Source organism: Crotalus tigris, unplaced genomic scaffold, assembly GCF_016545835.1.
Source record: "Crotalus tigris isolate CLP2741 ecotype Arizona unplaced genomic scaffold, ASM1654583v1 scf7180000024340.7048381, whole genome shotgun sequence".
Lineage (NCBI taxonomy): Eukaryota > Metazoa > Chordata > Lepidosauria > Squamata > Viperidae > Crotalus > Crotalus tigris.
This window is the reverse complement of record NW_024100510.1, coordinates 3,693,028-3,717,860: the sequence shown is the minus strand read 5'-3', so window position 1 is coordinate 3,717,860 and position 24,833 is coordinate 3,693,028. Positions and strand designations below refer to the sequence as shown.

Below are 24,833 nucleotides of genomic sequence, written 5' to 3'. Positions count from 1 at the left end.
CTTTACAATGAAGTAGAACTAGCATACCTGGCTATGTGTCCTAGTCTACCTAGTAAGTGTGACCATTGTAACCGCAATGCCTCCATCATGTAAATAATGCCCAAAGTGAACTTTCCATGCTCATTTGTGCAGGACCCACATCTGACTACAAAATTCCCTCCCAAAAGAATCTCTCACATCACTCCCTAACAGCATGAACATGTCTAACATTCCATAGATTTGGCCATTGTCTATACAACTTGTGTTATTGTAATTGTTAGTTGTAAAAATACTTGTGATTTGCAAGCACAAGATGTTCCATAGTTTCATTTTGTATTGAGTTGCTTATAAGCATACAAAAGTTAATAGTTTGTTACTTCCTATGTTCACATATACCATAACAAATTACAAAATTTGCAATATTTCTGAAGGACCAGGACTTGTGGTAGTAATATACAGTCATTATTTATATATTATATTTCCATGCAAATATCTTTCCAACTTATACTCCAATCTGAAACTCAACCATATTTTATAAATCAAAAAGATTTATATGTTCCACTATGCATATTACTTTCTAAAAAAATCAAGTCATGTAGTTTTACTTTCAGAAAACAATAAAGGTAGTCAGCTTTTAACATGAGAGTTGCAGAATAGTTCAATATATGAATTATGACCATTTCAAATATCAAAAATGTTTACATTTTTTTTAAAAAAAAACATCTAATATGGATTTTGAAAATATACTTCCTGAACATGAATAGATTTATAGAAGTTTGTACATGCACACAAATTGGGCAACATTATTCAACAACACATGAATATAATTTACACATTTTTCACCTAGAACAGCAGCACTATCTGCTACTTTTCCCCAGTACAGAATAGCATGATCTGCCATCTCTGCTGGGTCTGTCAGATAACCTGTGCCAAATGCAGAAACAAAAGTTTTCCAATGCTGAAAAGTAATGCTCCAAAAATCTGTAATACATACTTGAGTAACAACAATCAGCAAACAAAACAAAGCAGTTACAAAAAAACATGGTGAAAGGAACAAATTTGCCACCCAACTGAAAGAGCTTTTCTCTTGAGGTAGTGAAAGTTTATCCACATCTGCTAGCTTAAATTGTTCCCACTGACTAGTATCAACATCCTTAATTGTAGATTTGATGTCTACTGTAACACAAGGCAATCTAGTTTCCTTTATTACTTTGATTTTCTCTCTAAAATCTTGCATCTGTTGTAAAAACAAAATGGGTTCAGATACATCCTTAAATGTTTCTGCAATATTAAATGCAGTTTGCTGCTCTTGTATGATAGTGTTCAGTTTGTTGATTTCTGGATCATAGGCCTGCATAACTGCAAGCTTCATGGTTTCAAAATCTGAGAGGATCTCATTCTTCTTTTGTTCCAAGGTATACTGTAATTTCTCAAAAAAATCTTTTACTCTGTCATAATCTTTTGTCAACATCTGAAGAGCTTTTCGTTTACTGGTTTCCAAAGTTCCTAGTCGAGAAAGTGCATCTCCACAATGCCATGCTTCAAACACTTGGGACAGTGTCTCAAAAGCACGTTTTTCTTGACAGTAAGCATCCTCAATAGAGCAAAAGAGATGTTTTATGTGATCTCCTCGAGTGGCACAAATGCCACATATCAGCTGTGTGTCTGTCTGGCAAAAAATATTAAGAGGCTGACCACTGTGCACTTTACAGACAGGCATTTTTGTTGATATTTTAATCTTATTATATTTTTCCACAATGCCTTTTAGTGAATAGTTAACTTGGAGATTGTTAACCCCTGTTACTGTAGTTTCCTTTCGACATGTGGGACATTTAAAAGGTGATGGTCTCCAAATCACATTCCGAGTATTTCCCTCTAAGATCCCTTCCAAACATTTCCTACAGAAGTTATGTGAACAAGGCAATGCCCGTGGATCATCAAACAAGCCACAACAAATGGGACATGTAAGATCTTCTTCAAGGAGCTCCATTCTTCTCTATAACAAAGAGAGATAAAAATATGAGCAACTAATATTCTTAAGAAATTGAAATTCTTGCATGCATTTCTACATAAAACTACTTTGCAAAAGAACATAAAAAGAAGTTTGGTGAATTTACTTACCAGATCCATAAAATGACAAGAATTTCAACATTACAAATGAATAAGGAAAGGTGGAAAATGTTATTCTGTGACTAACCCTTCTTCAAATAAAATTAAAAATGGATAAGGAGCATAAGTAACAGTCCATAAGGCCTGGTGCCCTTGGTGCTGGAATGAACAGTTGCAGAAGTGGAATGATGTAGTTACATGTAACACAAGAAAGAAGAGATTTTCAAGAGCTCTGCAGGTACAACATAGTCTGAACAGTAATTCCTTAGGGTGAACTCTGCCCCTGATGGTTTATAGATATGTCCATGTAATTCTCTTACCAAGAACACAAAAGTGTTTTGCTATAATCAATTTCTGAGGTTTTCCCTAACTTCTTTGACTAAAAAAGCAATTAAACCACAATAGCTTCAGAAAATTCCAGTAGCCCCTGCCAATGACCATTAATACCATGATAATTCAAAGCAATAAGCTAATGCTATTCTCTCAAGATATAAGATTTTCCCAAGCACTATCCCCGTGCCATGATATGACCTTTACTCAAAGTAGTTATCAAATTTTTTACATTCTTAGAGTTTTGGTTTATGTGGGTTATATCTATTGATCTTTACTGTATTAGAAAATAAAACTGAGTAAGTTTAAAATATTTGAGTTTGCAGGTCTTCTGAAAGGAACTTGGGGACTCCCAGGGTTCCCCAGACCACCTTTAGGAACTACTGACCTATAGTTATCCCAAAGATGCTTTTTCATGAGGCAACTGGACTTTTTCTTTGAAGACATTTCGCTTCTCATCCAGGAAGCTTCTTCAGCTCTGACTGGATGGTGGGGAAATGGAAGGATTTATACTCCTTGCAGACAGCTGGTCATTTACATTCTTTTAGCAAGTCATTAGTGCTACCACCTGTGTCTTCAGGGTCATCTGAGTAGTGCAAATAGGAGTGGAGCCTTCTTGAAACTTTTGAAAGGACTGTATTGTAGACTGGAGATAGATGATGTCGTATCCCTCCCGCTCTGTTGAGAGAGGGCTGTTTAATTTCGACATAGATGGCCTCTTTGACCCCTTTTTCAAACCAGCGGTCCTCTCTGTCCAAAATGTGGACTTTGCTGTCTTTGAAAGAGTGGCCTTTGTCTTTTAAATGAAGATGGACTGCTGCATCTTTGTCCTGATGCATTTGCTCTCTTATGATGCAAACCATCAGGATAATATTCAGCAGTTCGGTTGAAAAAGCACTTTGGGGATAACTATGACCTGGATGACTGAGAATCTCCATAGACATTTACTGACCTATAGTTTTCTTTCATTTTTTCCTACTTGCATTCCCACAGCATCCTCTTTCTTATAAAAAGCAGGCAAGAGGCCTTGACTGCTTCCAGAGCAATTTTCAGCCATCTTTTTTTTAAAAAGCTATATATTCACAAGACTTTCTGGTTATTAAATCGGCCCCATTCTGAGTTTACACAGTATACTAAAACGAAAGCCAACCAGAGGCTGTTTCACACAATATACAAGTCTATATATGACCAGCTAGTTTGTGGTTTATGAATGCCAGTATGAAGTAATGGTTAAGGCATTAAGTTAGAAACTAGGAGCTTTGAGTTCTAGTCATCTTAAACAGAAAGGCAGCTGGGTGACTTTTGGATCGGTCTCTCTCAGACCTAGGAGAAGCAAAGGCAAACCACTTCTGAAAAACCTTGGAAAGAAAACCGCAGCGCCATCACCAGGAGACAACAAAGAGCACGCTGAAATGGGCTTCGACAGCTTTGTCAAGGTACCGGACGTCGAAATACAAATGGACAAATCGTATTTTTTATGTGTTAAGAACCTGGCCTGGATGGTTGGCGTGACCGTGCAAAACACAGCCAGAGGGCACCAGAGCGCGTGGCATTCGCTATCTCAATCACAGCACGCGCCTCCCCGACTGCTGGGAACGGGGCAGAGCCCTTCAGCCTCACCTGCGAGAGACGCTTACAGGACGGTGTAGTAGGCAGGTCCAACGGAAGCCATCCTCAAGAGCTGGAGTGGCAGCGCCGTCCGGCTCATTCCTTCCCTTCCACAGGAAGCGACAAAAAGAAGGCCTGCACTACGCCGCTGCCAGTCAAAGCCCAGCTCACCTGTAGATCGCCTTCAGCGGGCCCCGCCCATGGTTCCTAAGAAGACACGCGAGAATGCAAGTTCTACCGTGGAGGATACCTTTCCAGTCCTTTTTTGATCCAAACTGGGACCCGGTGGGACAGGACTTCCGCTCTCCCTCCTTTTCCGCTTGGCCACAGAAAACATCCGCACAAGCTGCCCAGAAAGGCCATTTTCATGCCTTGACGTCATGCCGTAGCTGGGCGGGGCTTGGGTTTCTGCCTCTTCTCCAATCACGTTTGAAGTGGCTTTTTCCTCGCCTCGTCTTCTCTGTTGGCTGAAGCTGGAGGTGGGGGACGTGTCCTAAAATTAGCTAGGAAATATTTGCAGGAAAGGAAGCACCAGATTCGGTTTTCATTTACCCATAATGGCTGCTTTCATAAGAAACGCTGACTCTTCCAGTGATTTTCAAACTTGGTAACTATGTGGACTTCAACTACCAGAATTCCCCAGCCAGCACGAAGTCCCACATCTTAAAAATTGGCAACTTTGAAAAACATTATTCAGAGTCTTTCAAGCCTGGATTTGGGGTCAAAACATCATTAATGTTCAGCTCCCTAGATATGCTATTGGATATGGTACTTAACTAAGCAAAACATTTCTGAAAAACTTTGCTAACCAAACTACAGGGCCTTGTCAGGCATTCTCTGAGAATTGGACACTATTGAACGGGGCAAAACCTTCCAGAGAGGATTATTTTTAATAGAGCTTATAATTTATAAATGAGGAAAGGGTCCCTGCCTAGCAAATCAGTTGGGATTTGGTTAACAATGGGAACAGCTGCTGAGATCAGTGTCACTAAGCAATGCAGTCATGTGGTGTTTCACTCTGATCACATCACTTAATGCTGGAAATTCCAGTCCCAATTACCATTTATAAACCAGGCACTACCTGTACATCCTTTTTTGTTGAGCATCAGAACCTAAATAATTCCTAAACCTAATTTACTGTATATAGTCTCTCAAACCACAATGATGCATAAGTTCAACTTCCAGTGGGTTTAGACCCCATAGAACAGCGGTTCTCAACCTGTGAGTCACGACCCCTTTGGGGATCGAACGACCCTTTCACAGGGGTTGCCTAAGACCATCGGAAAACACATATTTCCGATGGTCTTAGGAACCTGTCTCGCTTTCAACTCCCCCTAAAATTCTTCATTCAGGCAGGCTTCCAGAGTTCGGCCGGCAGGATGCAGGTAACCCCTCCCCCCTGTCCTTCCGCCTTCCACGGCACCGTGCCGCTCCATATCCCGCGTCTCAAGCCTCCATGGCACAGAACCGCTGGCGTGGTCCCCAATGGTCGCTGACACGCTCCCCGCCGCCAGCGACCATGCAAGCCCTGGCAATTGCTCCAGCCGAAGAAGTGGGTGGTTGGGAGGACGCTGCGGCACCGATCTTCTGCGCCCGTCAGCTGGCGACCCCCTGAATGTGCGCTTGTCAGCTGGGAGGTCTGGCGATGGAGCAGGCCGGTGTGGAGGGTGATGGAGAGGTGGCGGCTCAGGCGGGTTCCTGCCTGCCCGTGAATGTTGGGCTCACGGGGCTTGACACAGAATCAACGGTCCAACATAACTTCCGGGAATCTCTCCCGCCCGTGTCCCTTCCCCCCCCCTCAAGCGACAACAGGAGGTTGCAAACAACTAAGTCAGCCGGTGTAGGAAGCCCTGGAATGGCCAGTCCAGGGCACCTGATTGCAGTGCTGGATGTCTTTTGCTCCTCCTAGAAGCCGGTGGCAAGAGAAAGAAGTCGTTCAAACTTCAAGCTAGCTACTGGACGCCTATTCACACTTGTTTTTCCCTTTTTTTATTTGAGTACTTGTCTGCCAGCCCACCCCATCTGTAAAAGTAAAAGTCTTCCACCCAAGCATAACTTTTAAGGATTTTAAGGATCTTTGAGAGGAAGAGAGGGAGAGAGAAATAGAGAGAGAGAGGGAGAGAGAGAAAGAAAGAGGGAGACAGAGAAAGAGAGAGAAAGAAAACCATGTTACTAATTAGTAACATGGTTATTAAGGGAATCTGTTTTCCCCCATTAACGTTGCTTGTCAGAAGGTTGCAAAAGGCGATCACATGACCCTGGAACAATGTGATCATCATAAATATGAATCAGTTGCCAAGCATCAAAATATAAATCACATGACCCTAGGGATGCTGCAACGGTCATAAGTGTGAAAAATGGTCATAAGTCACTTTTTCAGTGCCGTTGTAACTTTGAACAGTCACTAAGCGAACTGTTGTAAGTCAAGGACTAATGTTGCCATATTCTAAAAGTGGTACAATCGGTGAAAAGGTTGAAAAGCCCTGCACTAAAGGACCAATTATTTCCTTCACCTTTTTCTTGTTTTTTACATGTTGAAAGAAGCTTTTTTTGTTATTTTTGACCTTGGTCGCAAGCCTTAGTTCATTTTGAGCCTTAGCTTTCCTCACTTCATCTTTGCAGGCTCAGGCTATTTGCTGATATTCTGACTTAGTATACAGATTTGTATACTTCTCAGTCATGCCATTTTTGTTGTGCTCTTGCAAAGACTGCCCCAAGAATTTCTGATCTGGTGAGAAAGAAGCAATCTCAACCTTCACACTGACATTGGCTTTTTACACATACTGTCGCAAAATGTAGCAATGTAGTTTACTGTTGTTACATTAAGACACCCATGCTACACCATGCTTCAAGACAAAATTTTATTTATTTGTAATTTGAAATAAATATTTCACAATATATTACATATAATGCTTTAATTATGTTCAATTTGTAACAATGAAAATACATCCTGCATATCAGATATTTACATTACGATTCATAACAGTAGCAAAATTACAGTTATGAAGTAGCAACGAAAATAATTTTATGGTTGGGAGGTCACCACAACATGAGGAACTGTATTAAAGGGTCCCGGCATTATGGCATAGAAAAAGATCTGACTATGTAAATCTGATGCTTTCAAATGTAGATGGAACTAGCCACATTCTGCCTCCTAGTGGTCGTCCAAAGAAAAGAATCCTATGAAAAGGATACACAGGATTACCACTTTCTCTATTAGAGAAAATAGATAATTCCTTATCCTTGGACACAAGATGGGAGTGGAAATCATGCATCGACAGAGCCCGGCTCCCAAGGCAGATTTCCAGGGAGAGACAGTCAAATCTCCCGGGACCTCCTTTTTCTGTCCTATTTAAGCGGCTTCTTAAGCGGATGTTTTGGGTTTTTTGCAAGTCACAAGGGAGACAGCCAACAATTCTGTATTAAAACATATCCACGGAATGCGTTCCTTGTAAGAAATAGCGCCGCTCGTATTGTGCATTGTTAAATTGCGATTTTAAAAGACGCTGGTTAAAAAAACACACCTGTTCAAAGTCTGCTTCTTCTGCAACATTTCAGAAGGAAGGGCTATCTCTTTTTTTGCCCGCAAAAGGCGTGGGCCGTTCTATGAAGAGCAGGCCTTCCCGGTAAAGGAGAAACAGCCTGCTTAGTTTACGTAGATTTGTTGCTAGGGCGCCTACCCCGCACATGGAGGCCTTCACCAATCAGCCACCAGGAACCGAAAGTGTGTAGAGAACACCTAAAGCCGCCTCCTCTTGAAGCTAGAGCGGCCGAGCAACCATGGCGGCGTCGGCAGGGGCGGCCTCGGGTTCCGTGTGGTGTTGCCTGCGCTGGGCTTGTTGTGGAGAAGGCAGCGCCGGTCACATTCCTCTCAAGGAGATGCCGTCGGTGTTGCTGGACACGCAACAGATGGGTAAGGGCAGCCGCCCTCCAAGGATTGGCGCGCAGGGATAAATCCCCCTAGAAACTGCACCTTTAAAGAACTCGAAACGCGCCCTGTTCGTTTCTAAATCTACGTTGAACTTGTGCCGTTAAGGAAACAATATGTTCAAATTTCTGTTTCGATGTTTGTAAAATTTTAAATTTGAAAAGTGTAAAATTTCCATGCTTCTGTCCCCGTCAAAGAAGGCTTGTTTTGCGCTAAACGAGTAAAAGGTGGTAGTATCTGTTTAATTTACTATTTTAATAAATGGAGGATTGCATATTTATTCACCACTTGATTTCAAAATGCATTCTTACGTATACGGTATCAAGGAAACTACAAATCTGTTATATATTTTTTATCATGAAGTAATTATATTGATGCACTCTACTACAGCTAAAGTTGTTTACGAGTTAACCTTAGAAATGTAAACAAAATATTCGTTAACAAAATTGATCTATATGATTAATATGGAGGCAGCACCGAGTCTCCTTCCCTATTTAAATATGTGGCTTTCACATGTTATTTAAGAACAGATTCAAAATAAAACTGCCAATTTTTAATCCGTTTAGAAAAATCTGTGCAAGACCAATACTTAGAAAATTGACTATAGTTCTGTTTGTTCCTTAAAATTGTAAAATGGGCAGAAAATGTGAAGAGAAATTATGAGGTTGAAGTACTACAGTTGGGAGAGTTTATAGCAAGGAAAATTGGTGGGTAAATGGGAACACGATGGATTTTCTGTCTTTTGTGGGCTCCTCCTTCCTCTTATTCTATCTATATGAAATCACTCTTGGAGCTCAACAGTGGAGGTCAGGAGTCATCAGTATGCAGGTGATAGTTGTATACAGTATCTCAAACTGGACCAAACAGAAGATGCAGCTGAGCTGCTATTCCAGTACCCAAAAACTGTGAGGGATGACTAAAACTTAATTCCAGCAAGATTGAATGGCTTTTGGATATGGAGACCCAACTGACACCAGATTATTTCATATTAGATTTTGGGTAGGATTAACACCTTTATTCTTAACTGTTTCATAATTTTGAAGGTCTTCTTAGACCAGTGGTTCTCAATCTGTGGGTCGGGACCCCATTTGGGGTCAAACGACCATTTCGCGGGGGTCGCCAAACAAGGCAGTCTGCCATTTTTTCCCCCTTTTCCTTAGCTGCGCTACTCCCTTTTATTCTATTGGCTTGAAAGCCAATAGAATAGACTCTCTTGAATAGAGTCTAATTCTATTGGCTTTCAAAAGCCAATAGGAATTGTCCAGGCTGTCTCTGCCCTGCTGAGCCCACCAAAAGTCCCATTCTGCAAACGGTGCTGCACCAGTTGAGTAGTCCTCGACTTACGACCGGTTGGGGGTCGCAGCATTAAAAAGATTGAGAACCACTGTCTTAGACTCACAGCTCCTGCTTAGAGGCATCTGTGGCGAAGCAGACTTTTGCAAAAGTTCATCTGGTGTTACTTCCATTCCTGGAAAAGAAGGTGCAGTTCATAGTCATCAGTGCTTTGGTTACCCTACAGACTATTGTCATGTATTGCCTACATGGGGCTGGCCTTGAAGACTTTTCAAAAGATACAGCTAGTCCAGAATAAAATGACTTCATTGCCTTTTGTTTCTAAATGCATATCAGAAACAGATGCTTTGTACCCTTGCCTTGCATTTTCTAGAAAAATAAATTATACAACCTTTTGTCCAGTTAACATGTAATGAATTTCATTGGTCCTGAGAAGAATGGGTTTCACGTAGCTGCTTTTTTATTGTCTCTGTTATATACTACTGGGGGGAAATTAGAGTTTTTGTGTCAAAAACACAAAACAGCTGACTGGTCAGTGGGGCATAGGAAGAGAGCCTGCTGATGTGCCTGCATGCTGTCTTCTGTTCCACTCCTACCCTCTTGTCATGTGAGATATATGCATTGACAATGGAATGCCTGCTTTTGAAACAACGTATTTACCACGTTCCCTTGACAAATGGTTAAACCCTCCAACTCTGCATGCGCTTTGAGTCACCCAATGTTACTTCACCACACATTCTGTAGAGTGCTATAAGTTTTCTGTTTAAAAAAACATTGGCAGGTGGGACAAGGTATAGAGATGAAAAACAAGTGAAACTTGTTACAGTTCCTTGACAATGAATTTCACTGAAATCAGTGTGGATTGTCTGCATAAAAATTGTATTGTAAGTCTTCAACATAGTTCAAAGTGTTTTCTGCTTGTTGATGTTTTATATTCTGCAGGAACAGATGTTGTCGTTGTTAAAAATGGACGACGAGTATGCGGTACAGGGGGTTGCTTAGCTAATGCTCCTTTGCATCAGAACAAGAGCTATTTTGAGTTTAAAATCCAATCTACAGGTCAGTCAAAAAGTAGCTTTTTCAAGAATTAATTTCACATTACTCATATAGAATCAAAATATCTGTATTGGCTATATAGATAGACTGCCATTTGGAAATTCACACACACACACACATATACATATATATATTAAATACTATGAACAGTGTTGTAATGGCTGTTTGAAGATTTCTAATCCTCACATAACTTGATAAGTAGAATCATAATGAAATTGTATCTTCATCCACTTATTGCTGTTTTCAATGATCATTCAGTTAGGAAAAGTTCAGCTATATAATTGCATGTGCAAATTTCAACTATTATAATTATCAGCTTTCATTTATGAATATTTTTTCACAGCAATGAAATATTAAGTTTCACTATCTTCATTGGAGACAATTTAGAATTGCTTCTTAGTGTGGACTTATTTTCCCTGTTTTTTATCTCATGATTATGCCATTCCATTTTTTGCCTCTACTGTGATTTCAGGAATCTGGGGTGTTGGAGTTGCAACTCAGAAAGTCAACTTGAATCAAATTCCTCTTGGGAATGATGTGAATAGTCTAGTTCTAAGAAATGATGGGACTCTTTACTACAACAATGAAGAAAAAAACAGATTGCCAGCAAACAGTCTGCCACAGGAGGGTGATGTTGTAGTGAGTTTTGATTTTTTTTTCATTATCATTTATGCAAATCAAAATACCTGAAAAGAATGTGGTCTATTGCTGAAATCTCATACCAGCAATTGCTCTATATCAAAACATACCTTTATATGTCTCTTTTATGTCTGGTTTGGTTAAACCATTAGCTTACAAAAATTTAACATACATGTCTTTGAAAAACTGGCAACATACATCTGTACTGAAACAGACAAAGTATACTGAAGTCATTCCCTTTTCACTTAAATATAATTCTAATAAAAGATAAACGAGGCAAAAATTGTAGGAAAAATATTAGTTCAACATAGCACAGCATTGACAAAAACATGTTAGTAGCAGAGCTTAAACATTACAAGTAGTACTTTATTTATAAACAGATTACATTCCAAGAGGCTGTTCATAAGTCCATTTTATTTGTAAATCCAAGCATACATATAACCTTCTTCTGACTTCTGAGACCTAGATTGGAGTTGCAGACAGGTTTGTTTATATTGGCAAAAGTTCGTAAGTAATGTCTGTCTCGCTTAATAGGTATTATATAATGTGGCTCAGGCACAGATTGTTTTTTATATTGTTCCCAAATAAATATATCCTTCATATTGCATGTTTCATCAAAACTCAATAGATAACATTTTTTGACCAAATTATAAAATATTTGTGTGTGAAGCATCATTGTCAATGTTTAGTTTCTTAGGATAGGTTTAAAATGATAAAATCAATAATATAGGTAGAACTTTTGTTGCTTTCTAGACATCTACCTAAGAATCCGATAAGGATTTTATTATTAACTGTCCTCATTTTATGGTCCTTCCTGCTTCCATGGATTCCAATAATAAGTAAAGAACCTCTATCTAATTAGTTGTTAGTTCTTCTTTCTCATATTTTTGCTTTTTTTATAAAAACAAAACCATGACCAAATATTTCTTTTGTAAATATTTTCTATAATTAGCTAATATTCTAATCAATTTAAATATACTGGGCCCAGTGCTCTTCAACACTTCAGCACTGGGCCCAGTGCTCTTCAACATCGTCATCAACGATTTGGACGAAGGGATAGATGGGGAACTCATCAAATCTGCAGACAACACCAAGCTGGCAGGAATAGCCAACACTCCAGAAGACAGGCTTAAGATACAGAAGGATCTGGACAGACTTGAACACTGGGCACTAACTAACAAAATGAAATTCAATGGTGAAAAAAGCAAGGTTCTACATTTAGGCAAGAAAAACCAAATGCACAAGTACAGCATAGGTGGCACCATGCTCAATAGTAGTAACTGTGAGAGGGACCTCGGGGTCCTAATAAACAATCACCTAAATATGAGCCAGCAGTGTGCTGCAGCTGCCAGAAAAGCCAACTCAGTGCTAGGCTGCATTAACAGAGGGATAGAATCAAGATCACATGAAGTATTAATACCACTCTACAATGCCTTGGTAAGGCCACACTTGGAATACTGCATCCAGTTTTGGTCACCACGATGTAAAAAAGATATTGAGATTCTAGAAAGAGTACAGAGAAGAGCAACAAAGATGATTAGGGGACTGGAGGCTAAAACATATAAGGAACAGTTGCTAGAATTGGGTATGTCTAGTTTAACGAAGAGAAGGACAAGGGGGGACATGATAGCAGTATTCCAATATCTCAGGGGATGCCATAAAGAAGAGAGAATCAAGCTATTTTCCAAAGCACCTGAAGGCAGGACAAGAAGCAACGGGTGGAAACTAATGAAGGAGAGAAGCAGCCTAGAACTAAGGAGAAACTTTCTGACAGTGAGAACAATTAATCAGTGGAACAGCCCGCCTCCAGATGCAGTAAATGCTCCAACACTGGAAGTTTTTAAGAAGAGACTGGACAGCCATTTGTCCGAAATGGTGTAGGGTTTCCTGCCTGAGCAGGGGGTTGGACTAGATGACCTCCAAGGTCCCTTCCAACTTTAGTACTACTACTACTACTATTATTATTATTATTATACAGGTAGTTCTTCCTCTGTCACATTCAGAAGCTGTGACATATATGGCTGAGTTTGATTTTCAGCACTGGAATAAAGTTTCATTATTCTTGTTTCTATTATGCCTTCTAAAATTCTGTTTCCGCTTGGAAGCCTTTTTTCCATTCTAAATTTGGATCCTGCTAAATTCTTTCTAAATTTTTTACAGACCATGTATTTTAAATTTCAAGGTATAACTAATTGAGTTTTCAGAGTCCTTAAAATTACAAATTCCAGGATGATGTAGTCACTGTTTTTAGTGTTCCTGCCAGTTGCAGCTCTGCATTTGGAATTTTGACAGCATACTATGAATACTGATAAAAAGACTATGGTAGGGAAACAACAGACTTCCAAAATAGGGAATTGCAGTCATCTACTTCCCCCCCCCCATCTAAGTCTGATTTAGCAGTTTATGTGGAGCATTGTTAGAAATCCAAAGTAGGATTGAAGTTGTGATGTTTTGCTTCAAGAGTATCCTTCTTAACTTTACCTTATGTCTATAGTAGAGGGCAAGAATTTTCTATTTTTTCATCTTTCTTAAATGCTTAGTATTTGATATTGTGATAATTTTAATTTTATTGTTTTCTGAGACTAGCATCGCTTCAATTGGCAGTGAATAATTTCATATTGTGGGGAAAAAGAGGAGGAAGAAGGAGTATTATGTACATTTAAAGTTACTTATAGATAAAGACGGGATAAAAATGTATTAAATATCTGCCTAAAAATGTTCAGAATAAAATGTATGAATGTACCGTATATTCCGGCATATAAGGCAACCCAGCGTATAAGACGACCCGTCTTCAGCGCCGAGTCGCATGCCTAGAAAGTCATCTTATACACCGGAAAGTACCGTTATTTCCGGCGTATAAGACGACTCAGCGTGTAAGATGACCCCCGTCTTCGGCGCCAATTTTAAAGCTTGCGAAAGTCGTCTTATACGCCGGAAAGTACGGTATGTATGTATGTATGTGTATAGGTATGTATGTGTAGGTATGTGTATATATGTATGTGTATATCCAATTAAAACAAACAGGATGAACATTTATATATAAAATTCATATCTGTCTTACAGGGAATTACATATGACCATGTAGAACTAAACGTTTATTTAAATGGAAAAAATATGCACTGTCCAGCCTCAGGAATCAGAGGAACAGTCTTCCCTGCAGTCTATGGTAAGGAGACATTCTTACAATCTATTTTAGTGAATGAAATGTTACACTTGACCTGGGTTCACTACCTACTCATTCATAAACTGAATTGGATAATTGGGCTAAATCGTCATCTTTACCACTCTACTGAATACTTCTTCTTTTTTTTATCACAATTTTATTAAATTTATATAGGTAAGGAAAAATAGGAAGAATGCAGGTGTGGTAAAGGGAAGGGTAAAAAGGAAAGGGGGAGGGGAAGGAAATAAGGGATTAGGGTAAAAAAGGATAGGTACAATCACATATTTGAACAAATAAGCAACTGTCTGGTTCATAATAATGAGTAAGTATCATATTCAACCATTTTTAACAAAGCTTAAACTATAACATATTAAAAATAATTAGTAAACAAATACATTGATCTATTAAGTAAACACTACTAATAAAATCACCAAAAAAATGAAATAAAATAAAAAATTAAATCCTAACAATCAAAAGTAACAAATGAAAATCAGTAAATCAGGAAAAGTAATCGTATCATCAAAATGTTAGTTAGAACTCGATTAAAAATCAGTCATCTATTCTAAAATATTAAATCCTTCAAGTTCTAACGTGTCTCTAACCATTGATAAAATTTTTCCCAAGTTCTAAAATAAATAGAATCATCTTTTTCTTTCATTTCTAATGTTAGTCTATCCATTTCTGCACACTCTAGAATTTTGGTAATAATAATCTGGTCAGATGGTAGATTCTCATTTTTCCAAAATTGGACAAATACTATCCTTGCAGCAGTTAAAACATGCAGTATCAAGTAGTCATTCTCTTTACCATAATTAGGTCTTAATGTTCCTAACAAAAACAATTCTGGTTTAAATTCTATTTGTAGTTTCATCATCTTTTCCAACCATCTATGAATCTTAGACCAATATTTCTTAGTGATAGGGCATGTCCACCAGGCATGGTAATAAGTGCCTGGCTGTTGTTTACATTTCCAGCAAAAATCCGAAACATTTTTAAACCTTTTCGCTAAGCGAACTGGTGTCATATGCCATCTATAGAACATCTTATATAAGTTTTCTTTATATGCTACCGCTTCTGTAAGCTTAATGTTTTTATCCCAAAGTTTTTGCCAGTCTTCCAAATCTATAGAATATCCAAAGTTCTTTGCCCATACTATTCTGCTGAATACTTCTTATGTGCCTGTTAAATTTCTGTATGTCACTTATTTCAGCACAAAAGCCTAAAAATGTAAAACATATAGCTATGTCACTGACAAGGCAGCAGAAAAGTCAGGGTTAGTAAACTACTTATTATAGATTGCTAAATGACTCTCTGTGGCTTAACAGCTGAAAAAAAAAACACATATAAAAGAATACAGCTGATCAATAGAACATAATAACAAAACAAAACCAAGACAGATCAAACCAAAATCAAAGGGGCTCTATAATCAGGTCCCCAAGGCCTGTGGAAACAATCTGAATTACACAAGGGGGGGGGGGAGGAAGCAGACAAATCTCCGTGGGGAGATCATTTCAGAGGGCAGGAATGGCAACGTCTCTGCAACACACTTCATCTCATAGAAAGCCTGAACACCCAATGAGACTTGCAGTAATAATCAAAGAGCATTTGAATGTAATACATCTATCTTCTCTTTTTTCCCCCCTTACAGTTGATGATAGTGCCATTTTGGATTGTCAGTTCAGTGATTTCTGTCATGCTCCTTCTGCAGGTTTTGAAAAGATACTCTTTGAACAGCAGATTTTCTGAAGGTTCCTGCTGCAGATTGATTAACTAGCACTTTTTACAACCCATTCTTTCAAACTTCACATTATTCCCACAATATTAATGTTGCATTTGATTAGTCTATTTAATGTTTGGGAAAATATCATTTTATCTAGAAACTATGTTGCTGGTTTAGATTTTCCTACTGTTTGTGATATGGATAGTATTTGTATTTGATGTAAAGAGATAAAGCTGACAGTATTTAGTGACCATGGACTCTTAAGAATGCTGTATAATATGCTATACACTAAAATTGTTTTGTAAATGTTGCATATCCATAATATAGCAGAGTCTAATGGTTATTCAGCAATGTTTCTCCAATATGTGTAGTAATTAGAGAAAGTAATTACAAGTATTTTGAGGATAACAACAGTGAAAACATTGATACCTGTTATCCTTTTTAAGCACTGGGGTTCTAATGTTTATTTCTGAGCATTTGTGTTAAAATTAGAATAAATTGCTGACTATTAAAAGCCAGGCTGCTGATATCTATTGTACAAAAGCTTTCAATGGAACAAACAAAATAGTACCGAATAGCCTGTTACTTGTTGTGATAAAACTTTATTTTTTTAATTCTTGATTACATTTTTGGAGTTCTCCAAAAATATAAAATGTACAGGCTGCTCTTCTATTCATTTTTATGGTTATTTTAAATTGCTTTTCTTGTGCACTGAGAAAATATATACAGCATTCTTGTACATCCAGAACTATGAAACCTGCTGTAAGGAAATTGCTATATCAGAATTATAAGCCTTTGTCCTTGTATTTTGTTGTGAGAGGTAGGGAGTGGAAATAACTTTCTGAGATTCTGTTGTCACATTTCATATATTTAACTATACCATGGCAAATAAGTGAAAAGGTGATTTGCTCTATTTTGTTATATAGGCTTTGTAGTCTTAAGAGATTGAAGGAATGTGCATTCTTCATAATATACTAATGTTAGAAAAACTTACCTATTACCTTTATTATTCCTCAGGGAGGTGTCCTTTTTCAGGCCTTGTAGGAAATTCTTTTCCAACAGCCAATTACAAATACACATATGAATTTAGTTTGTGCTATTGGCAAATATTCTGGAACTACAAAATCCACACTTGGAAAGATATGTATAAAATGCTTACTATGCTACTATAAAGTTGATCCTCTTAAAATTAAAGATAGTTTATTCTAACATATGTGTAAAGAACATCTCTTTTGGTTATTAGGGCATTTGAAAAGATGAAAAAGTTGTAGCTGAGAAAATAAATCTAAAATATTTTTAGAATTCAATTTGATTTAAAATGCATTCCCAAATTTTAAATATATGCTATCCTGGATAATTTTTATTTCATGCTCTTTTCCTTGTCCTCTTAAAAGCATCTGTTTGGCTACAGCAGAGATAGCATATTTTATTTATAATATTAAATATGAATTTAACCTCTACCATTTTAATATTTTGGCCTCTAATCTAGTTTTTGTTCAACCATGTTTACTCTTGTGATCTTCAAACACTACATAAATATGAATGTGATCCTCAAGTCAAAACAGATTTTCCTCCATTGTGTTACTGGAAGTCTGATAACACGTTTTGGGATTTAACCTATTCTGTATCTTCAATAGCATATTTATTGAACATTTCATATATTATCTGTCAATATTAAAGGTTTTACAAACCATCACATTTTCTGAATGTAGGTTTTCAAAATAAATTGTTGCTTATGTACTCTCTAATAAAATAAGCTTAAAGAATCTGTAGAACTGCCTCAAAACCTTCAAATTAAAATCATGATCTGGACAGTCACATCTTGAAAGTAGTGGTTTTACAGTTCCTGGATTGGGTAGAAGGATCGTCTATTTAGCTATAAAATCAAGAAGAGAAGCAATCTAGAATTAAGGACAAATTTCCTGACAGAAAACAATCAGTGGAATAACTTGCCTCCAGAAGTTGTGAATGCTCCAACATTGGAAGTTTTTAAGAAGAGGTTGGACAACTATTTGTCTGAAATGGTATAGGGCTTCCTGCCTGAGCAGGGGGTTGGACTAGAAGACCTCCAAGATCCCTTCCAACTCTGTTATTCTGTTAAATTGTTGCATCCCTTTTCAATGAGCTTTCAGGGTGTAGATTCCAACATTTTGTTCTTATCAGGCTGTTAGAAAATAAAAAGATTCTGTTCTAAGGTTGTATTCATAAAACCAAAATATAAGCTCTCCATCCTCTCTAGATTTGGAGTACAGCTATTTCATAATATGAGTATTTGCTGCATTCTATATCTCAACTAAAACCATATACAATAGAATTGAAACAAATTAGAAACCGAGACCTTTCTCATTCTGAAAGAATGGATCCTGGGATGTTGTATACCACGTCATGTTAACGCTAAACAGTCATTTCAGGATGATATAAGTAGTCCTCAACTTGTGACCATAATGGATTCCAAATTTCATTGTTAAGGAGTGGAAATTAGAAGCCATCCATGTGGCTGACCCAATATTATGACTTTTGAGGGGGCAGTCATTAAGTGAACGCCATGGTCCTTAAGCAAATCCATTCCTATAAGCATTTTCTGCCAGAAACCATCTGAAAAGGCTGAAAACTATATTTAAAAAGTATATTGCTGTCATAGGACTGCAGAACACTGCAACCAGCCATAAAGGTGAGCTGATTGCCAAGCTCCCAAAACGCAGTCATGTGACCATGAAGAGCCACTTTCAGTATCCCAGAACTGTGTTATAAGAAGCTTGGGGGGGGGGAGAGTCTTTTATAAGTGGCTAATTATAAGAGTCTTTATAATAAGTGGCTAATTGTTAAGGGAGGGCTATCTGTACAGTGATTTATCAGTTAACTCTCTTGGATTTGTTTGGAGAGCCAGTCTGGTCTAGTGATTAAGTGCTGGCTTGTGAGTTCTAGTCCCACCTTAGGCGTGAAAACCAGTAGGTGACTTTGGGCCAGTCACTCTCTCTTAACCCAATTCACCTCACAAGATTGTGGGAAAAACAGGAGGAGGAAGGAGTATTAGGTATATTTGCCACCTTGAGTTATTTATAAAAACAATAAAGGTAGAATATAAATAAAATCAAAGTAAATATTAGCCAGAAAACATCATCATTCTCTAGCAAATCAATGTAATCCAAGATTTTAGAATTATTTTATATCACTGCTAGTTGCTCAAGTATCTTCCTGCAAATAGAGTAGCTGCAGTTGACTGATAGGTGTTATGATTTTCACAGTCCAAAAGAGTCTTTTAGAGATTGGTTGTGTGAGCATGGCCTTCAAGTAACTGAAAACTTTAAAAAAAAATCAGTTCATAGACAGAGCCAATCTTTGATTAGTGTTATTAGCCTAAAAAACAGCAATCATTAAAATGTCTGTAATTTTCCTTCAAAGAACCTTACACATCTTTGGTGTAGCTTTCTATATCTCTTACTGCCATCCTATGGTTGTGTGAGTGGTAGCTATACAGATGAGGGAGCCTTTTTTGTGTGTACAGTAGTTGAAAATATGAAAAAAATTACAGATTTTGATGGACCACCTCTCCCCAGGTATCTCTACTCGCTCCACCTAATTTGGCAGAATGAACTGGTCCCATCAAGAATGTCCTCTTAAGGGGCCCAGGAAGAGAATGGTTTTGGTTATGAGAGAATGGTTTTGGTTATGCTGCCTACCTTTGGGGACATCATCTCCACAGAGATTAGATTAGCCCTGACTGCTAGTTTGTAAGGGTCTTTGGCAATACCTTGAAGATATGGCTGTGTTTCTGGATTTGGGGGTTGGAAACAGAGCCCACAAAGTGATTAGGTTGATTGCTCTTTTATCTTGGCAGCTGATTATTACTTTTTGTGTTTTTAACTGCTGTTAGTCACCCATACTCACAGTTATGAGATGGCAGTTATATAAATTAAAATATATGTTAAACTGTTTGAACTGCAGCATTTTAAGATAGCAATTTTATTCAGTGACAAATATCTCTTAGTAGGACTTTGAAAGTGTTGATATTAAATCATGCAAAGAAGAAAGAAAAATCACACTTTGAGGATACTAATATCACTGCCATTAAATCAACAGATTTGCTTCTGATCAAACTTGGAGATTTGTTTTTTTTTTACCTTGTATTCCAACTGTCTCTTTTATCTGTTTATTCTCCACTAACTCATAAAGCCAACTGCTGCCTTTGTTAGAAGAAAATACTTAAGTGTGATTATATTAACTATCCATTGGAATTTCTGCATTTCATATACCAGCTAGGACCAACAATTGGAAAACTTCTAGAGTTTCAGAAATCCCTCAGGATCTACCAGTTTCCAAGGATGGATTGTCCTAACTCATCCTCCATTTGTACAAAGTATTAAAATCTAAGTTGCAGTAAAAAATGGCCTTACCATGGTAAGGTCAGAGCAAATTTCTGTTTTATTGCAAACATCAGAACCATAATAAGTCCATCAGTTGTATCTCAGAGATGGTTGTCTTACTGGGCAGCCTCATGCCAGAGCATGAAGGATGAATTTATCCATCTTGTGATCCTCAAGGCAGGTTTTGAAATGATCACACAGCTGTTGACCCATGGGATTCTTTAATAGGCTTCCTAATATTGCCAGGTACCCCAATATGTGGGGCAAAGACTAATTCAATTTCCAACAGGAAGCTCTACTGAATATTCATGGAAAAAAAATCAAGTCTTACAAATTTTGTAGGTGAGCACAGTATTATTTGCAGTGAGCGTTTAACTGTTGCTTTATATGGCAAGTTTAACAAGAAACATCAAATATATTTGTTTAACCACAGTTTCTTCAATAAGACAAAATTAGTTGGATTCCTTCCTCGCCACAAATGATTGCCCTTGACTTATAAGACGTAAATTCACCAAGGCCACATAACTGCTTCGCACTCTGGGCAAATGCATCCTTTCTGCTGATCCAAAAAGCCCACCGCCCGTCCTTTTACGATGGCTGCTAGCTAAGCTCTTCCCTGGGATCCTCAGTGTGAACTTCAGTAACTTAGCGGACTTCAGCCAGGTTCGGGGAAAACTGAGCAACTACTTCTCCTTCAGCTTCTACTTTCCCGCTTATTCAGGCTGCCCCCAACCCTCGATTTCTGCGCCGCACATGGACAGCTGTCATTTCCGCTCAGAAAAGCGAGTGGAAATACCTCCAACCCTACCCAAGCAGCCTCATCCCCCGATCCACTGGAGCTTCGGAATTTCTCCCTGCTCTTGCAACAGTCCAGCCGGCTGGGCGCATGCGCCGTCCTCCGCCGTTTCCCGTTTGTTTCGTCACTGAGCGTCTGTCTGCTCGTTCCGCGCCCCCCCGCCCCTTTCGCGCGCGCGCGCTGTCGTCGCTGCTTCAGCCCAGAGCCGCTGCCGCCGCCGCCGCCGTCGTCATGGCTGACAACGCCGCCGCCGGCCTGGAGAACCACCGCTTCAAGAGCTTCAAGAATAAGGGCCGCGACGTGGAGGTCTGTGCCAGCCTGGGACAGTCCCTTTCCGTCTCGTGGGGGAGTGACCGGGTTTTACTTTCTCAGCCCGCGGGAGGCGGGTGGCTCTGCGACCGGTGGTGGGACCATGTAGGCAGACGCACCGACATACGTACCGCCTCCGCCATCTGCTGCTGGGCCTGGCCTGGTTCCCTCTTCCCACCTCGACCGGGCCGGCATGGGGGAATCCATCCCTCAAGTGGGCGGGCAGCGGGTTTATCAGGTTCCCTTTGTGATTCGGCTCCTTCCCCAGACTTGAAGGGAGTCTGAGCTGATCGGGCTTGCTTTGAATTGTTTGTCCATGAGATACAATAATAATGCTGGCATGGCGAGAGGGTGATTAGTCCTATCAGTCTTGCTCACCTTCTGGTAGTGGGGAAGCAGGTCGTAATCTTTATTCTGATTCTTCACCAAGGACGCTGAAATGTGGGGCTTGGCCGATCTTCTTTGTCCTTTATCATCCCCCCAGAATAGTGTACTGGGTGGATTCCGAATGAGATACTTGGGAGAGCTCTGACAGCCTATTTCTGTCACTTCTTTAGCTTCCTTATTAATAAGGCTTTGGGAAGAGATTTACAATGTCTCTTTTTGCTTTCGTAATTACTTCTGATGCACCTACTATAAATCTCGGTGTAATTCCTATCAAGTTTGATTTTTTATTGCTCCAGTGTATTGCAGCTTTGGATACATATATAGTCCACTGGATTGGTTTGAGTCATTGCTTATTTTCTGAACAAAACTTAATTTTACCCCCTAAACAAAGGCTTAATTTGAGGTATGAGTTACAGTACACCATTTTATATTGGTGATATCACTTGCTCCTTAACAAAAGTAACCTTTTGTATTTTTACCTGGAGCAGTGTCTCACAACTACACATGTAAGAAGGAAGAATAAAATTCAAGTTGTTCTCCATGAGTTCAATTTTCTGCAACTGTATTCAGATTTAAAGATAGGAAGTGATAAGAATAGCTTGAGGAATATGGAATATGGTAATATAGTCTTGGGCTGAGTTGTTTGGTTTTGACTTAGTTTATGCACAAATAACCATAGGTTATGACTTAATATATTATAGTAGCCAGTTAATTTTAAAAATTAGGATTAAACAAACCATGACAGGAGCATTATGTACACTATCTTGAGTTGTGCAGGTACAGGTAGGATATAAATCTAATAATAAATGTAAGAGATAGACTATATTTTTAATTATAGCTGATTTGTTAGGCTTTATAACAAATAGAATTCAAGTTTTTTTTTTACACAAGTGTAGTATGTATTTTTGATTTTATACTTCATCTTACAAACTAGCTGCCTTGGAGATCATTTGCCCAATCCTTCAGAGATAATTATTTGTAAGGTCTCCTGTTAGTAGATATTAATATTTCCCATACTTATCCATTCTGAATCTCCCTGATTTAGAAATTATGGGTTCCTATAATAGTTAATGATTTTAGTATCAAAATAAGTAATGACATGTTTCAGAGTTCAGAATACCCCTTTCCTTTCATTATTTGGTAACTTCAGATGTAATATTGGTTGATCAGTATTTTTCCTTGGGCTCGGATAATCAACCATATGTAAAGTTTTAATTTTTTTAGTTAAGAGTTGTGGTGGCTAACTAATCAAACCTTTAAAGAAATTATTGCATTTTCTCATTAAAAAAGAAGCAAACTTCTGCTTCATACTGATATGTGTTGCATATATATATATATATATTGTCCAAATAATAACGATCACCAAGAGAATATCTATAAAAATAGAAATTTAATCCACCGAGCTTTCGTCAAATACACTTGACATCGTCAGGGTTAAAAGGCAAACTACGGGGGGAGTCTTATATACAGTTGTTTAATGCCTGTTTCCGGCTCCTGGAGCGCGTCATAGGCCCCAGCTGATCGGGCTGAGTCCTAAGCATACGCCCCACGTCAGCATCTATCTCCGTTCCATGGTTAGTTTGAGTATAATATTGCATGTATTGTATTTTCTTATTGTATTTGCAGATACTCTACTGAAATGTGGCATGTTTATATGCTTATATTGTTCACACTGCAAATGTTAAAATATTTTTAGATCCATAGATTTTACCACATGCATGATTAAATAGTGACATTAAATCCCCATCTATAAAGCCTTTATAACTATAATCTTGAAGTAGAAGATCATATTTCAAGACTATAAAGACTTTATATTTCAGGTGAGAGCTGCAGCCCGACCAGTCAATAGTTCTATCTTTCTTTCCCAAGTCAAATTTCACTAGGACAACTAGATGGTGCTATTCCATTTAATGTTATTTGCTTAAAATATTTGTCCCCATTTCATTCAAAAAGCTTGACAGCTAACAGTCAAGATAAAAGGAGCAGCTAGAAGTGTTTATCTCTAAAATAGTAGCAGCCTGAAGAATATTGGCATAAAAAAGGAAAGGTGTATCAGTAATGTTCCTAGTGCTCTAGTGATAGCAGTAAATCGTATATCTTCATTGATAGTGTTTCATACTACTTAGGCATTTGGTAAATGCTTTTTTCTTATTGTATCACTCTTGTTTTGATTGATTCAATACTTCGTGGGCTTAAAATGTAAAAATCTGATTCTTTTAAACCATTGAGATTTCCCCTCTCCCAAGATTTGAATAATATATCACTGATGAGATTGTAATAGGCAATCCATGGTAATTGTTTAAAAAATAGATCTCTTTAAACTCCAAACCAGTATTAGGTAATGATGTTAAAGAAAAGGGTAACAAGAAAGCCTGAAACAAATCAAATATTGTCTTGGAGGGGGAAAAATGACAGGAAGCATAGAAAATATAGAAATTAATTTCTTATTGCAGTCTGTGCAGAGTGATTTAAAAGACATACTGGTAGTTGTCAGTGATGTTCATCATATAAGCATTTTATTTAATTTAAATAATTATATTTGTTACTGTCACTCATTCCATTAGACTCTGGGTGGCTTATAAATCTAGAAACAATACAAATGATTAAGTACAAATAAACGGGCAGAATAAAACCAAAATAATAAACCATACAGATTATGACTGGAGACCACAAACATATCAAGGGAAGTGGATACTATTTGTATTTTGGGGGGTGGGGAATACTGTTCTAGAAGGCAGAGGCAATGACAGGAGACATACTTCCTCGGTCCCAATAGCTGGCAATATTTGATAAAAGGGGCCTGAAGTGCACCTGAAGGGCCTTATAGATGATGACTTTCACCTTGAATTGCACCTGGAAGCCTACTGGCAATCCATGCAGCTCATCTAGTGCACTTAGCAATGCATAATATGAAGTGTCTGTAATATACTGTTCACACCACTGTAATTTGTAGCAGCTGTAGCTTCCAGATCTTCAAGGGCAGTGTGATATGGAGACCATTGTGATAGTTCAATTGTGAAGGAGATGAGGGCATGAGCAACTATCTGAAGGGCCACTCAGTTGAGAATAGGGCACAGTTGGTATATTTTCAAGCAGGAGCCACTTGTCCAGGAAGATCTCAAAGTTGCAATCTTTAATTGGAAAGTACAATC

The 24,833-nt window shown here is 38.3% G+C and overlaps 3 protein-coding genes across 7 annotated transcripts in view; 2 read left to right on the top strand and 1 right to left on the bottom strand.

Moving 5' to 3' along the window:
- Nucleotides 1-295: 295 nt before the first annotated feature.
- On the bottom strand, nucleotides 296-4,418 carry TRIM13 (tripartite motif containing 13). Of its 3 annotated transcripts, none has more exons than XM_039326362.1 (2): nucleotides 4,198-4,418; nucleotides 296-1,975 (listed from the first exon to the last, which is right to left on the bottom strand). In XM_039326362.1, the coding sequence occupies exon 2, from the start codon at nucleotides 1,967-1,969 to the stop codon at nucleotides 746-748; it is 1,224 nt and encodes a 407-aa protein (XP_039182296.1). In that variant the 5' UTR covers nucleotides 1,970-1,975; nucleotides 4,198-4,418; the 3' UTR covers nucleotides 296-745. The 3 variants fall into 3 exon arrangements, with proteins under 3 accessions (XP_039182296.1, XP_039182295.1, XP_039182294.1); XM_039326361.1 differs by having other exon boundaries at nucleotides 4,039-4,417; XM_039326360.1 differs by having other exon boundaries at nucleotides 4,277-4,395.
- Nucleotides 4,419-7,766: 3,348 nt separating this feature from the next.
- On the top strand, nucleotides 7,767-17,600 carry SPRYD7 (SPRY domain containing 7). 2 transcript variants are annotated; one of them, XM_039326180.1, is made up of 5 exons: nucleotides 7,767-7,939; nucleotides 10,190-10,306; nucleotides 10,776-10,942; nucleotides 14,006-14,108; nucleotides 15,814-17,600. In XM_039326180.1, exons 1-5 carry the CDS (start codon nucleotides 7,807-7,809, stop codon nucleotides 15,849-15,851), a joined length of 558 nt encoding a protein of 185 aa, XP_039182114.1. In that variant the 5' UTR covers nucleotides 7,767-7,806; the 3' UTR covers nucleotides 15,852-17,600. The 2 variants fall into 2 exon arrangements, with proteins under 2 accessions (XP_039182114.1, XP_039182113.1); XM_039326179.1 differs by having other exon boundaries at nucleotides 7,772-7,939; nucleotides 15,754-17,600.
- A 3,460-nt stretch (nucleotides 17,601-21,060) lies between these two features.
- Nucleotides 21,061-24,833, top strand: part of KPNA3 (karyopherin subunit alpha 3) — a 51,247-nt gene continuing 47,474 nt past the window's right edge. The window contains exon 1 of one of the 2 annotated variants that reach the window (XM_039326178.1): nucleotides 21,061-21,291. In XM_039326178.1, the coding sequence (XP_039182112.1) occupies nucleotides 21,076-21,291 (216 nt within the window). In that variant the 5' untranslated portion in view covers nucleotides 21,061-21,075. The remainder of the gene's footprint in view (nucleotides 21,292-24,833) is intronic. The other variant, XM_039326177.1, reaches the window with a different exon arrangement.

Bases quoted from the DNA above. Each gene is read 5' to 3' on its own strand.
- TRIM13 (XM_039326360.1), bottom strand. From the start codon at position 4,363: ATGTTTTCTGTGGCCAAGCGGAAAAGGAGGGAGAGCGGAAGTCCTGTC. The intron at 1,976-4,276 runs GTATCCTCCACG...TCTTTGTTATAG, and splicing joins ATCAAAAAAGGACTGGAAAG to AGAAGAATGGAGCTCCTTGA.
- SPRYD7 (XM_039326179.1), top strand. From the start codon at position 7,807: ATGGCGGCGTCGGCAGGGGCGGCCTCGGGTTCCGTGTGGTGTTGCCTG. The intron at 7,940-10,189 runs GTAAGGGCAGCC...TATATTCTGCAG, and splicing joins GCTGGACACGCAACAGATGG to GAACAGATGTTGTCGTTGTT. The intron at 14,109-15,753 runs GTAAGGAGACAT...CCCCCCTTACAG, and splicing joins AGTCTTCCCTGCAGTCTATG to TTGATGATAGTGCCATTTTG.